This window comes from Physeter macrocephalus, chromosome 21, assembly GCF_002837175.3.
Source record: "Physeter macrocephalus isolate SW-GA chromosome 21, ASM283717v5, whole genome shotgun sequence".
Classification (NCBI taxonomy): domain Eukaryota; kingdom Metazoa; phylum Chordata; class Mammalia; order Artiodactyla; family Physeteridae; genus Physeter; species Physeter macrocephalus.
In genome coordinates this window covers 40,226,808-40,242,484 of record NC_041234.1, presented here as the reverse complement: position 1 = coordinate 40,242,484, position 15,677 = coordinate 40,226,808, and the positions used below count along the sequence as shown (strand labels likewise).

General features: G+C 36.9%; 1 protein-coding gene across 6 annotated transcripts in view; it reads left to right on the top strand.

Moving 5' to 3' along the window:
* ARHGEF9 (Cdc42 guanine nucleotide exchange factor 9) overlaps window positions 1-15,677 on the top strand; it is a 239,649-nt gene that overhangs the window by 216,525 nt on the left and 7,447 nt on the right. For all 6 annotated transcript variants that reach the window (XM_028482653.2, XM_055081692.1, XM_055081695.1 and 3 more), the window contains one exon: window positions 5,783-5,851. In XM_028482653.2, the coding sequence (XP_028338454.2) occupies window positions 5,783-5,851 (69 nt within the window). The remainder of the gene's footprint in view (window positions 1-5,782; window positions 5,852-15,677) is intronic.

Sequence of the window (15,677 nt, the reverse complement as noted above, 5' to 3'; positions counted from 1 at the left end):
TCATACTAAACTATACTCTTTGGCTTGAAATAAGTTGTTTTCCTTTCCAAAGGGAATATAGCTGGTAGAGATACTTTTTATGCTGCTTTCCAACTGTGGGATTTAGGCTTTAGCTTTGTGGTTTACAAAGTACTATCTGGTCTCTTACTCATGGTCCTGCCTTTCTGGCATAAAAATACCAAACAGCCAGGCTTTGAAATTTCATGAGAAGACACAAGAGTTTCTGTTTTGACTCACTTATAAGGGAGGAGAATTATACCTTAAAACACCTGTATGTTCAAGTTGGTAGAAACTGCCTCTAGAAAAATGGGCCTACCATTTGAGCCCTGGTGCAAATGTATTCTCCTATCTGAAGTGTTAGCGATTGAAATGGTCCAGAGGCAAGGAAGGATAATCAGAAAGACACTGCTTAGTCTTATCCTAGTCTTCTCAGGTTTAGGGTAGAGTGCATATTGATAATTCACTTTAAGTCCCATTGGAGTCAATTTGCTTTCAGCCTATGGGCACTGCTTTGGGACATAATGTGGAATCACTACAGAAATGCTACTGGCTGCTTCTCCCAATGGCAGGCACCAGCAACCTCTGACCCTGCCTAGGTTGTTAGTGCTATTAGAGGAATTGCCTTCGTGTGCTTTTTGCAAACCCTAGATCAACTTGAAGATTCATACCATTCCCTCTCGTTCCCACACAATAGAAAAGCTTCCAGAAATTACTTCCTGACAGCTTATGTTCATCTTTTTTTTTAATCCACACCCACTACTGAGACTAAGTGTATGTCCACACATAGCACTTATTAGACTTGTAGTTTTTCATTTACCTGTGCAATGTTCTCTGCACCCATTCCTAAATAGAACATAGAATATGTTTATGTTGTTCATTATACCTCCCAGCACTTACCACGAGAGTTAGCACATGTTAGAGACCAAAATACTTTTCTTTTTTTCTTTTTTTTTTTTTTTTTTTTTTGATACACGGGCCTCTCACTGTTGTGGCTTCTCCCGTTGAGGAGCACAGGCTCCGGACGCGCAGGCTCAGCAGCCATGGCTCACGGGCCCAGCCGCTCCGCGGCATGTGGGATCTTCCTGGACCGGGGCACGCACCCGCGTCCCCTGCATCGGCAGGCGGACTCTCAACTACTGCGCCACCAGGGAAGCCCCATCTTTTTAAAAATATTAAGGTTTTTGGTCTGATTATAACAGTAAATCATTTTCATTGTAAGCAATTTTGGGGAAAGAAACACAAAAAATACAAGAAAGAAACTAAAAATCACACATGAACATACTACCCAGAGATAACTTTTTGTAAACATTTTGATATATTTCCTTCCCATCATTTTTCTTCTATGTGTCTAAAAAAAAAAAAAAAACCTAGGGTGGCTGAATCTTTATATCTGTCTCCTTCAACTTCTGCCACTTCTTGATGGATAGATATAATTTTATGTCCTTATTTTTCACTAAAAATTATGTCATGAGCATTTCTCTAAATCATTTACTATTTTAATCATTATTTTATGGCTGTCATATGGATTTACCATAATTTTTATGTTTTTTATTTTTATTTTTTAATTATAAAATAAATACATGGTCATAATAAACGTTTAAACACATATGGAAATGTAATAAAGTTTAGCATTCTTTTCCCTTCTCTGTTGCTCCTAAGCTGTGTGAGATAATCAGTATTAATTAGGTGTGCCTCTTTCTGTACTAATCTTAAGCTCATATAAACATATATACATATAAGACTTTATTTTTATTTAGAAAAATTATACTATACATATTACTCTGTAACTTGCTTTTTCAAACATAATTTATCATAAGTAACTCTCCAGTTGAAGAATACAGAATCTAATATAACTCCTTGTATCAGTCAGGGTTCAACAAGAGAAGCATAACCAATAGGAGATATATTATTATTAAGAGATTTATTATAAGGAATTGCCTTATGTGATTATGAAGCCTGGCTAAGCAACTCCAGGCACAGTCAGGAATCAAAGATCATGGGCAGGCTTGAACTCATGGGCATAAGCCAAAGCTGTCATCTATAGGGCCTGTAAGTCTGAAGCTGTGAGGCAAAATTTCTTCTCTTGGGGGAGACCTCAGCCTTTCTTGTTTATTTTAAGTGGCAAAAACACTTACCATGAGCTCTATACTTTTCACAAATTTTTAAGGGCACTACATAGTAATGTTAGCCATAGGGTCATTGTTGTACAACAAGTCTCTAGGACTTATTCATATCTTGTGTAAATGGAACTTTATAGCTATAGAAAAGCAGCTCCCCATTTTTCCCTCCTTCCAGCCTCTAGAATCACCATTCTTCTCTCTGTATCTATGAGTTTGACTAGTTTAGATACCTCATATTCATACAAATATAGGATTTGTCCTTCTGTGACAGCATTATTTTAATTAGCAAATGTCCTCCAGATTCATCCATGTTGTCACATATGGCAGAATTCCCTTCCTTTTTAGGGCTGAATAATATTCCTGTGTGTGTGTGTGTGTGTGTGTGTGTGTGTGTGTGTGTGTGTACACAAAAATACATACCACATTTTCTTTATCCTTTTATCCATCCTCAGACATTTAGATTGTTTCCATATCATGGCTATTGGGAATAATGCTGCAATGAAGCTAAGAGTACTGATATCTCTTCAAGATCCTGATTTCAGTTATTTTGGATATATACCAAGAAGTGGGATTACTGGATCATATGTTAGTTCTGTTTTTAATTTTATGAGGAACCTCCATAATGTTTTCCATAATGACTAAATCATTTTAATTCCCAACAGTTTACTGTGGTTCCAGTTTTTCCACATTCCTGCCAATACTTATTATTTTTTGTTTCTTTGATAATAGCTCTCTAAACAGGAGTGAGGTGATACTTTATTATGGTTTAGATTTGCATTTCCCTGATGATTAGTGATGTCCTTTTATATACGTGTTGGCCATTTATATGACTTCTTTGAGGACATGTCTATGCAAGTCCTTTGCCCATTATTTTTAATCAAGTTATTTGTTTTTTTTGCTATTGAGTATAGAAGTTTCTTATATATTTTGGAAATTAACCCCTTATCGGATATATGGTTTGCAAATATTTTCTTCCATTCCATAGATTGTCTTTTTAATCAGTTTCTTTCCTTTGCTGTGCTGAAACATTTTAGTTTGATGTAGTCCTATTTGTCTACTTTTTCTTTGTTGCCTATTCTTTTGGTGTCATATCCAAGACATCATTGTCAAGAAGATTTTTCCCTCTTTTCTTCTAGGAGTTTTACAGTTTCAAGTCATACATTTAAGTCTTCAGTCCACTTTGCATTGATTTTCATGTATGGTGTAAGGTAGAAGTTCAATTTCATTCCTTTGCATGTGGATATCCAGTTTTCACAGAACCATTTGTTGAGGAGACTATCTTTTCCCCATTGTGTACTCTTGGCAGCCTTGTCAAAGATATGTTGACTGTATATGTGTGGGTTTCTTCTGGGCTCTCTCTCCTGTTCAATTGGTCAATATGTCTGTCTTTATGCCAGCACCATACTGTTTTAATTACTGTAGCTTCATAGTATATTTTGAAACAAGACTTGTGATGCCTCCAGCTTTGTTCTTCTCCCTCAAGATTGCTTTAGCTATTATGGGTCTTTTGTGTTTTCACATGAATTCTAGAATTGATTTTTCTGTTTCTTTAAAAAAATGCCATTGGGGTTTTGATTGGATTGCATTAAATCTGTAGATGACTTTGGGTCTAAATGGGCATTTAACAACATTAAGCCTTCCACTACAAGAAAAGTAAACTGCAGACCAATATCCCTAACGAAATACATGGGAAAATCCTCAATAAAACACTAGTAAACAAAATTCAACAGTACAATAAAAGGATCATACACCATGACCAAGTGGGATTCATCCCTGGGATACAAGGATTGTTCAACATATGTAAATCAATTAATGTGATGCACCACACTAACAAAATGAAGGAAAAAAATCACACGATCATCTTTATAGATGCAGAAAAATCATTTGACAAAATTCAACACCCTTTTATGATAAAAACTATCAAGGTATAGAAAGAATTTACCTCAACATAATAAAGGCCATGTATGGAAGGCTCACAGGTAACATCATAGTTAAGGGGGGAAAGCTGAAAGCTTTTTCTCTAAGATCAGGAACAAGAAGGATGTCCACTTTCAACACTTCTAGTCAACATAGTAGTGGACGTCCTAGCTAGAGCAATTAGGCTTAATTAATTAATTAATGCCTCCAAATCAAGAAGGAAGAAATAAAATTATTCCTGTTTGCAGATGACATCATCTTATGTATAGAAAACCCTAAAGACTCCACAAAAAGCTCTTACATCTAATAAATGAATTCAGTAAATTAGTAGGATAAAAAGTCAACACAAAAAAGAAGTTGTGTTTCTATACACTAACAACAAACTCTCTGAAAAAGAAATTAGGCAAACAATCCCGTTTACAGTTGCATCAGAAATAATACAATACTTAGGAATAAACTTAACCAAGGAGGTAAAAGACTGGTACACAGAAAACTACAAAATATTGCTGAAGGAAATTAAAGAAGACACAAATAAATAGACATTCTGTGTTCATGGAACAGAAGACAACATTGATAAAATATCTATTTTACTGAAAGCCATCTATAGACTCAATGTGATCCTATTAAAACTCCAATGACATTTTTTACAGAAACAGAAAAAAAGGGCAATCCTAAAATTCACAGGGATCCACAATACACCCATGAGAGAGAACAAAGCTGGAGGCATCACAATCCCTGATTCTAAATATATTACAAAGCTACAGTAATTAAAACAGTATGGTGCTGGCATAAAGATATATACACCAATGGAATAGGATAGGGAGCTCAGAATTAAACCTACATGTATATATTCAACATATCTTCAAAAAGGGTCCCAAGAATACACAATTGGGAAAGGATAGTTTCTTCAATGAATGGTGTTGTGAAACATGCAAAAGAATGAAATTGAACTCCTACCTTATACCATACATGAAAATTAGTTCAAAGTGAACTGAAGACTTAAACATATGACTGGAGACTGTAAAAATCCTAGAAGAAAACATTGGAGAAATACTTCTTGACATTGGTCTTTGGTAATGATTTCTTGGATATGACACCAAAAACATGGACAGCAAATCAAAAATAGACAAGTGGGACTACATACAAGGAAAAAGCTTATGCACAGCAAAAGAAAGAAACAACAGAACAAAAAGGCAACCTATTAAATGGGAGAAAATATTTGCAAACCATATATCTGATAATTTCCAAAATATATAAGGAACTTCTACAACTCAATTAGCCAAAAACTAAGTAACTCAATTAAAAAATTCACAAAGAACTTGCACAGACATTTTGGTTATTTCATTAATTACTTTTTGCCATTCAATTTTTTTTCTCCTTCTGAAAGTTTCATTAAGTCTATATACATTTTCTGTTGTAATCATTTATCTTTGACTCATTTTTTTTCCTTTTCTTTGTGTTTTTGCTTTTGGTTGTGAAATATTTTTCCACTTTACACCATATTTTATTCAGCCATTCTCCATTTAACAGCCTCTTAACTCATGATCTCACTTTTTTGCCCCTCTATACATTGAAATGCATTGTTGTAAGTCTTTGTCCAAGTTTCTGACCACTTTCCTTTATTTGCTTTCCAAGACTTTTGATATATCTTGGCAAAATTACTCTTCCAGAAAAGTTGTACTAATTTATACATTTAAGAAAGGTCTATGTTTCTCATAACAAAGTCATGTATTTTTATGTTATAGGCTTTGAAATTTCTGAAAATCAGAAGAGGCAGGCTGCAATGACTGTGAGAAAAGTCCCGAAACAAAAAGGTAAAACTGCCTTTAACTACAACCTCCCTGACCTCACCCACTCTCGTTGTGAGACTGAGAAGCCATAGGCTATGTGCTTGCATATTCCTAGGCTTGTTCCCATGCTGAAGTTCACTTGGGGTGGTGGGAAATGTCCAGATACCCAGGTGTCCCTGATGACAGTTGGCAAATGGTCTTAAAAGACTTCAGGCTTAGGAGTGAATAATTTAAGGCAATCATGTCCAAAGATAGCGCATTGTGTACAGGTAAAAAATAGAACCTCTGTTTCCTTTATTTTCACTTAAATAAAGGAGAGAAACTAAACTTTACTAACAATTTAGAAACAGTTGGACAATAGTAAATTTGTAGAATTTATTAATATGTATAAATATATTAGGGACATGTGCATAACAATTCTTTCATTGGTTTGGGAGCATTTGCAAAATCAGGAACCCCAAATCAGAATGGACAACTTCAAACTGAAGCTAGACAGAAGATTCAGATAATTATTCTCTTTTTGAACCATAAGGCATTTAAAAACAGAAAAATACGTTGGGGATCAATTTGAATATGAAATGAAGCTTTATTTTCTCGTTTTCCTGAACTAGAAAACATTAAAATGCTTAAATGAACAAAAGGTAGGAACTCTCCCTTCTTTTTTTCGAGAACCTATTCAGTACCAGTCATTTTATATAAGTTCCTTCATTTCATTTTTATGGTACCCCTGAAAAGGTAGGCATTATTAGCCCCATTTTCCAGATGAAGAAACTGAGGATCTTTGGGATAAAGTGACTCTGAATTTAAGTCAGCTTGACTCCAAGTCCTCTGCTCTCTCCTCTCCATCTCAGGGTTCTGATGATCCTCCATGATGGGAAAGAACAGTTCACTTTTTTGTCTTGCCTCAATTACTGACAGCTCTTTCTATTACTGACAGCCACTATCATTGTCCCCAGGGTAGGCAATCTTAATGAGACTTCACTTTCCCTAGGTCCTCCTTGTGCTCTTTTAAAAGGCTCTTTGGGGGGCTTCCCTGGTGGCGCAGTGGTTGTGCGTCCGCCTGCCGATGCAGGGGAGCCGGGTTCGCGCCCTGGTCCTGGGAGGATCCCACATGCCACGGAGCGGCTGGGCCCATGAGCCATGGCCGCTGAGCCTGCGCGTACGGAGCCTGTGCTCCGCAATGGGAGAGGCCGCAGCAGAGGGAGGCCGGCATACCACAAAAAAAAAAATAATAATAAATAAATAAATAAAAGGCTCTTTGGTTCAGAATGAATCACCATATAAAATGAGCAGATTCAAGTTGCCTGAAATTCTAGCAGCCACATAAAGCACCCTTAATTATTCCTAATGAGATTCCTTTTCATTGAGGAGGCTGAGTGCCTGTGAAGATTGCTTTCCAATTGAGGAGTGCACCTAGCTTGGGCCTCTGGCTAGACATGGCCTTCCTTCTAACTGTTTGTTGCTTCTTACTCTTGGGAAGCCCTCATTGGCACTTTCCCTCATCATGGAAATATGATTTGCTTTAGATAGGGAATTAAAGGCAACCACTTCTAACTTCTTAGGGATGAAAACCTGACAGTTTAGAAAGTAATCTGGAGTTAATAACAATAAGTCTATGATCTGTATGAATAGGAGAATCCTTTGAGAGAATGTGCTTCTTCCTTAGAGATATGAGCCCCAGACACCTGGACAGTCCTCAGGCTACAAAGGGGTTACTGTCCTAGTGGCCCACCTCTGCCTCCTGTAGGCTCTCACCTCCTGAGCTTCTCTCACTCTGAATTCCTCCACTGTCCCTACCACACTGACCTTCATGATGAGATGATGTTCCTTTACCTCAGCCCAAGTTCCCTCAATTCTCTCTGAGACTGGCTTATCTTTTCACTGAGAAACCATAAAGCAGAGGAACATGCACAAAGCAACGAACTAGAAAACAGTCCTACTCACTCATACCAAACCTTTGTGTCAGTTTCCTTCTCTGCCTTGTTTCAAGGCTATCCCTTGCAGGTCCTCTCTTGTCTCCCAATATTTAAACAATGGTTCACCTAAACAGCTTTCCATGTTTAATAGCAATCCTGAAGTCTTCAAAGAAACTTATCTAGTCTCAAACTTCACAGAATTCCTAAAAATTGATTCCCTTATTTCTATTTCGAGTTTTCAAGGCTCTCCTAGTCCAGGGCTGTGGTGACTGATATATTTTGAGACTCAAGGGCACTACACATGTAGAAGTGATTGTACAGCTTAGTAGTTCAATAGTTTTATCATATACATAGGAAGAGCAAGAAGGGAGTTCTCTCAGATACCTAAGAAAGCCAGATTTATTAATCCTTCCAATAACCCCTTGCTGGAAGTGATGGGGACCATTGTTGTTAGGATTTCTCTAAATCAGATTTAATACAGATTCCAACACAATCTTTAATGCCATGGGACCTTATTAACTCAGTCTACTGTTCTGGAGGAGGGGAAGCTTGGCTGGAAGCAAAGCAAAGAGGACAGAGCCTAGCTCCAAGGGAGACCTTTTCACTTTACATTTGCCTTTTTACACTGCATTGTTTTTAAGAATTGATATATAACTTCTTGGGAGTTGGTTGCTAATTCCTGGTCCATCAACCCATTTCAGTTTGTCATCATGGAGCTCCCTAGGGCCATGAGTACAGTCCCCATCTCCAGAGGCTTTAGGGCCAGCTCAAAATCAAATGAGTACCCCAGAATAACTAAAATAAACTTGAAATAGAATAAAGTTTGAATAATAAGTGTACCCTGATTTCAAAACTAATTATATAGCTACAATAACCAAGACAGTTTGGTGTTGCTAGAGGGATAGACATGTTAGATCAATGGAACAGAATAGAGAAACCAAAAACAGACCTACACAAATATGCCCAACTGATTTTTCACAAAGGTACAAAAGCAATTCAGTGGAAGAAGGATACCTTTTAAACAAATGGCACTGAAGCAATTGGGCTTCCACAGGCCAAAAGTAAAAATAATCTCAACCTAATTTCACACCCTATAAAAATTAACTCAAAATAGATAATGAGCTTAAATTTAAAGCTGCAAAACTTTTAGAAAACAGTAGGAGAAAATCATCAGGATTTAGGTCTAGGCAAAGAAGTTCTTAGAACTGACACCAAAAGCTTGAACTATAAAATAAAAAATTGATAAAATTAACCTCATCAAAATAGAAAATTTTTCCCCATGAAAGACCATGTAAAGAGGATGAAAAAACAAGCTACAGGCTAGGGAAGATATTTGCAAACCATGTATCTGACAAAACATTGGTATCTAGAATATATAAAGAACTCTCAAAACTCAATAGTGAGGGCTTCCCTGGTGGTGCAGTGGTTGAGAATCTGCATGCCAGTGCAGAGGACACGGGTTTGAGCCCTGGTCTGGGAAGATCCCACATGCCACGGAGCAACTAGGCCCGTGAGCCACAACTACTGAGCCTGCGCATCTGGAGCTTGTGCTCCACAACAAGAGAGGCCACGACAGTGAGAGGCCCGTGCGCCACGATGAAGAGTGACCCCCACTCACCGCAACTAGAGAAAGCCCTCTCACAGAAGCGAAGACCCAACACAGCCAAAAATAAATAAGTAAATAAATATTTTTAAAAACTCCATAGTAAAAACAAACAAACAAACAAAACTACATGCTCCAATTAGAAAATGGGCAAAAGATAGATAATTCACTGAAGAGGATATATGGATATCAGTTACACACATGAAAAGATGTATAACATCATTAATCATTGGAAATATGCAAATTAAAACCACAATGAGATATAATTACATATCTATCACAAAGGCTAAAATAGAAAAAAATTGTGAAAACACCAAATGTTGGCTATGGTGCATGGAAACAGAATCATTCATACCTTGCTGGTGAGAATGTAAAACAGTACAGCCACTATTTTATGTAATAGTTTGGTAGTTTCTTAAGACATAAAACATACAACTACCAAATGACCCAGCAATGACACATCTGGGCATTTATCCCAGAGAAACAAAAACTTATTGCCACTTACAAACTTCTAAACAAATACCCATAGCAGCTTTTTCATAATAGCCCAAACTAGAAACAACATGGACGTCTTTCAATGGGTGTAATTAAGCAGATTCTGGTACATCTGTACCATGGGATATAACACATCAATAAAAAGGATCCAACTATTGGTACATAAACCAACTTGGGAGAATTTCTAAGGATTCATGCTGATTGAGAAAAGCCAATATCAAAAGGTTACATTTGGTATAACTCCATTTATATAACATTCTTCAGAGGATATAATTTGGAAATAGGGAACATATTAGTGGTTGCCAGGGGTTAAGGAGGGAGTAGGGAAAGGAAAGAAGTGAGTATGGTTATAAAAGAGTAACACGAGTAATCCTTGTGATGATAGAAATGTTCTGTCTCTTGACTGTATCCTGTAACAATGTTAATATCCTAGCTGTAATACTGTAATATAGTTTTGCAAAATGCTATCATTGGAGAAATTGAGTAAAGGGTGCAAGGTTTATCTCTATATATTCTCTTACAACTGCATGTGAATCTACAATGATCTCAAAATAAAAAAGCCTAATTAAAAAATTAAAATGAGCACTCCCTAAATTCCCTCCGTAATATCTACGTATAATTGTTTGGCCTCTGGAACCCTTGTATTTTTGACACTTACCAACTTTGAAAACTGACAACATCATCAAAATTACAAAATAGTTTTCTACCGTCATCTCCCTAAAGAACACAGATTTTCACCAATAGATGAGAGTGTTTTTGTAAAAGTCTGGGAGTCCAGTGGAGAATTTCCAGACCAAATAATCTATGATTGGATGTATAGAAGAGGCCAGTCAATAAAAACTGGAGGAGGTGACAGCAACACAAGACTAGAAGGAATATGAAAAATCAAGGAAACATGACATCATCAATGGAACACAATAATATCCAGAAGCTGGCACACAAAGACCAGGAGATCTGTGATTTGCATGATAAACAATTCAAAATTGTTGTTTTAAGGAAGCTCAATGAGCTACAAGAGAAACAATTCAACAAAATCAGGAAAACACCATGAACAAAATAAGAAATTTAACAGAGTAGAAATCGTAAAAAGAACCAAACAAATTATAGAGCTGAAGAATACAATGTATGAAATGAAAAATGCAATAGAGAGCTTCAATAGCAGACCTGATAAACCAGCAGAAAGTATCTGTGAAGTCAAAGAAAGGTCATTTGAAATTGACTAGTCAGAGTAGGAAAAAAAAAAGAATGAAAAAGAGTGAAGTATGCCTGTGTGACTTATAGGATAAAATTAAGATTAACAATCTACAAAATATTGGAGTCCCAGAAGGAGAAGAGAGGGAGAAAGGGGAAGAAAGATCATTTAAATAAATAATGACTAGAACTTCCCAATTCTGGGTACATATTTGGATATCTAAGTTCATGTGGCTCACTGGTCTCCAAACAATTCAACCCAAAATGGTCTTCTCTAAGATACATTATAATAAAGCTGTCTAAAATCAAAGACAAAAAGAGAAGGTTAAAAGCAGCAAGGGAAAAACGATTCTCATATGCATGGGAACCTGCATAAGGCTATCAGCAGATTTCTCAACAGAAACCTAGCAGGCAAGGAGAGAGTGGAATGATATATTCAAAGTACTGAAAGAAAATAACACCCAACCAAGAATGCTGTACCCAGAAAAGTTGTCTTCAGAAATAAAGGAGAGAAAAAGAATTTCCCAGACCAAAAAAAAAAAAAAATGCTAAAAGAGTTAATCACCACTAGACTTGTCTTACAATAAATGCTGAAAGTTCTTCAAGCTGAAATGAAAGGATGCTAATTAGTAACATGAAAACGTGAAGAAGAAAGTATGACAGGGGCAGGAGTCAAGATGGCAGAGTAGAAGGACTTGAGCTTACCTCTTCTCAACAAAACAACAAAATCAAAACTAACTGCTGAACAACCATCAACAAAAAAGACCCCAACCTACCAAAATATGTACTTTACACCCAAAGACAAAGAGGAAGCCACAATGAGATGGTAGGAGGGGTGCTTCTGCAATATAATCAAATCCTATACCCACCAAGTGGGCAACCCACAAACTGGAAAATTATATCACAGAGGTTCTCCTACAGGAGTGAGAGTTCTGAGCCCCACATCAGTCTCCCCAGCCTGGGGGTCTGATAGGGTCCATAGGATCCTGGGCCAGACCTACCTGCAGGTCTTGGAGAGTATCCTAGGGAGGCAGGGGTCGGCTGTGGGTCACTGTGGGGACAAGGACACTAGTGGTGGGGGCTCCAAGGAATATTGATCAGCATGAGCTCTCCCAGAGGTCATCATATTGACACCAAGACCTGGACAACAGCCTGTAGGATCCAGCACTTGGATGCTTCAGACCAAACAATGAACATGGTGGGAACACAGCCCCACCCATCAGCAGACAGGCTGCCTAAAGTCGTCCTGAGCCAACAACCACCTATAAACACACCTCTTGCCATGGCCTTACCCCCAGAGGGACAAGATCTAGCTCCACCCACCAGTGGGCAGACACCAGTCTCTCCCACCAGGAAGCCTGTATAAGCCACTGGATCCACCTCACCCAGCAAGGTGCAGACACCAGAAGCAAGAAAAACTACAGTCCTGCAGTGTGAGGAATGGAGACCACAAAGACAGAAATCTAGACAAAATGAGATGGCAGAGAAATATGTTCCAGACGAAAGAACAAGATAAAACCCCAGAAGAACAGCTAAATGAAGTGGAGATATGCAACCTATCTGAAAAAGAATCCAGAGTAATGACAGTAAAGATGATTCAAGATGTCAGAAAAAGAATGGAGCACAGACCAATAGGATACAAGACATGTTTAATAAAGCACTAGAAGCGTTAAAGAACAAACAAAGATTAAAAAATACAATAACTCAATGAAAAATGCACTAGAAGGAATCAATAGAAAAAGTGAGGCAGAAGAACGAATAAGTGAGCTGGAAGACAGATTGGGGGAAATTGCTGCTGCAAAACAGAATAAAGAAAAAAGAATGAAAAGAAATGAGGACAGTCTCAGAGACTTCTGGGACAACATTAAATGCACAAACTTTTGCATTATAGGGGTCCCAGAAGGAGAAGAGAGAGAGAAAGGGCCTGAGAAAATATTTAAAGAAGTAATAGCCAAAAACTTCCCTAACATGGGAAAGGAAACACCCACTCAAGACCAGGAAGTGCAGAGAGTCCCATACAGGATAAACCCAAGGAGGAACATACTGAGGCACATATTAATCAAATTGACAAAAAATTAGGCAGAGAAAATATTAAAAGCAACAAAGGAAAAGCAACAAATAACACTCAAGGGAATTTCCATAAAGTTATCAGCTGATTGCTCAGCAGTAACTCTGCAGCCCCAAAGGGAGTGGCATGATATATCTAAAGCCATTAAAGGGAAAAAACACAACCAAGAATACTCTACCCAGCAAGGCTCTCATACAGATTCCATGGAAAAAGCAAATGCTTTACAAACAAAAGCTAAGAAAATTCACCACCACCAAACCAGCTGTACAACGAATGCTAAGGGAAATTCTCTAGATGGAAAAGAAAAGACCACAACTAGAAACGAGAAAATTATGAATGGGAAAGTGCAACAGTAAAGGCAAACACACAGTAAAGGTAGGCAAGCATCCACACAAAATACAATAACAAAAACAGCAATAGTGAGAAGAGGAGCATACAAATGCAGGATATTGGAAATCCATTGAAATTAAGATATCAGCAACTTTAAAAAACCTTGTATATATGTAGTCTGCTATATCAAAACCTCATGGTAAGGGGAAAGCAAAAATCTAGAACAGATACAAACACACAAAAAATGAAAAAGCGATCCAAACACAACACTAAAGATAGTCATCAAATCACAAGAGAAGAGAACAAAAAGGGAAGGGAAGAAAAAAGAACTACAGAAACTAATCCAACTAACAACTAACAAAATAGCAATAAGAACATACAGATCAGTAATTATCTTAAATGTAAATGGATTAAATGCTCAAACAAAAAGCCATAGACTGGCTGAATTGATTAAAAAAGAAGAAGATGTGGTATATATATATATATATATATATATATATATACAATGGAATATTACTCAGCCATAAAAAGGAACAAAATTGGGTCATTTGTAGAGACATGGATGGACCTAGAGACTGTCATACAGAGTGAAGTACATCAGAAAGAGGAAAACAAATATCGTATATTAACACATATATGTGGAATCTAGAAAAATAGTACAGATGAACCAGTTTGCAAGACAGAAATAGAGACACAGATATAGAGAACAAATGTATGTACACCAAGGGGGGATGGGGGTCGCATGAATTTGGAGAATGGGATTGACATATATACACTAATATGTATAAAATAGAAAGCTCTCAATTACCTGCTGTATAGCAAAGGGAACTCCACTTCTCTGTGCGGTAGACACTAACATGACACTGTAAAACAACTATATCCAAATTAAAATAAAAAGACACATATATGCTGTCTACAAGAGACCCACATCAAATCTAGAGACACACACAGACTGAAAATGAGGGGATGTAAAAAGGTATTCCATGCAAATGGAAATCAAAAGAAAGCTGGAGTAGTGATACTCATATCAGACAAAATAGACTTTGAAATAATGACTGTTACAAGAGACAAAGGACACCACATAATGAGCAAAGCATCAATCCAAGAAGAAGATATAACAATTGTAAATATTTTTGCACCCAAATAGGAGCACCTCAATATATAAGGCAAATTCTTACAGCCATAAAATGAGATATTGACAGTAACACAATAATATTGGGGCACTTTAACACCCCATTTTCATCAATGGACAGATCATTCAGACAGAAAATCAATAAGGAAACAAAAGCTTAAATGACACATTAGACAAATGAACTTAATTGATATATATAGAATATTCCATTTAGAAGCAGAAGATGCACATTCTTCTCAAGGGCACATAGAACATTTTCCAGGATAGATAACATGGTGTACCATACAGTAAGCCTCATTATATTTACGAAAATTGACACTATATCAAGCCAGCACTCCAACTGCAATGTTGAGATTAGGAATCAACTACATGAAAAAAAAAACTGCAAAAAACACAAACATGTGGAGGCTAAGAATATGTTACTGAACAACAAATGGATCACTGAAGAAATCAAAGAGGAAATTCAAAAATACCTAGAGACAGACGAAAATGAAAACACGATGATCCAAAACTTATGGGACACAGCAAAAGCAGTTCTAAGAGTGAAGTTTGTAGCAATGCAGTCTTACCTCGGGAACCAAGAAAAATCACAAATAAACAACAAAAACTTACATCGTAAGCAACTAGAGAAATAAGAAAAAACAAAACCCAAAGTTAGTACAAGGAAAGAAATAATAAACATCAGAACAGAAACAAATGAAATGGACATGACGAAAACCAGAGAAAAGACAGTGAAACTAAAAGCTGGTTCTTTGAAAAGATAAACAACATTGATAAACTTTAAGCCAGCCCCATCAAGAAAAAAAGGGTTAGGGCTCAGATCACTAAAATTAGAAATGAAAAAGAAGTTACATCAGACAACACAGAAATACAAAGGATCATAAGAGACTACTACAAGCAACTATATGCCAATAAAATGGACAACCTAGAAGAAATGGACAAATCCTTAGAAAGGTAAAATCTCCCAAGACTGAACCAGGAAGAAATAGAAAATATGAGTAGAGCAATCACAAGTACTGAAATTGAAACTTATTTTAAAAACTTCACACAAACAAAAGTCCAGCATCAGATGGCTTCACAGGCAAATTCTTTCAAACATTCAGAGAAGAGTTAAC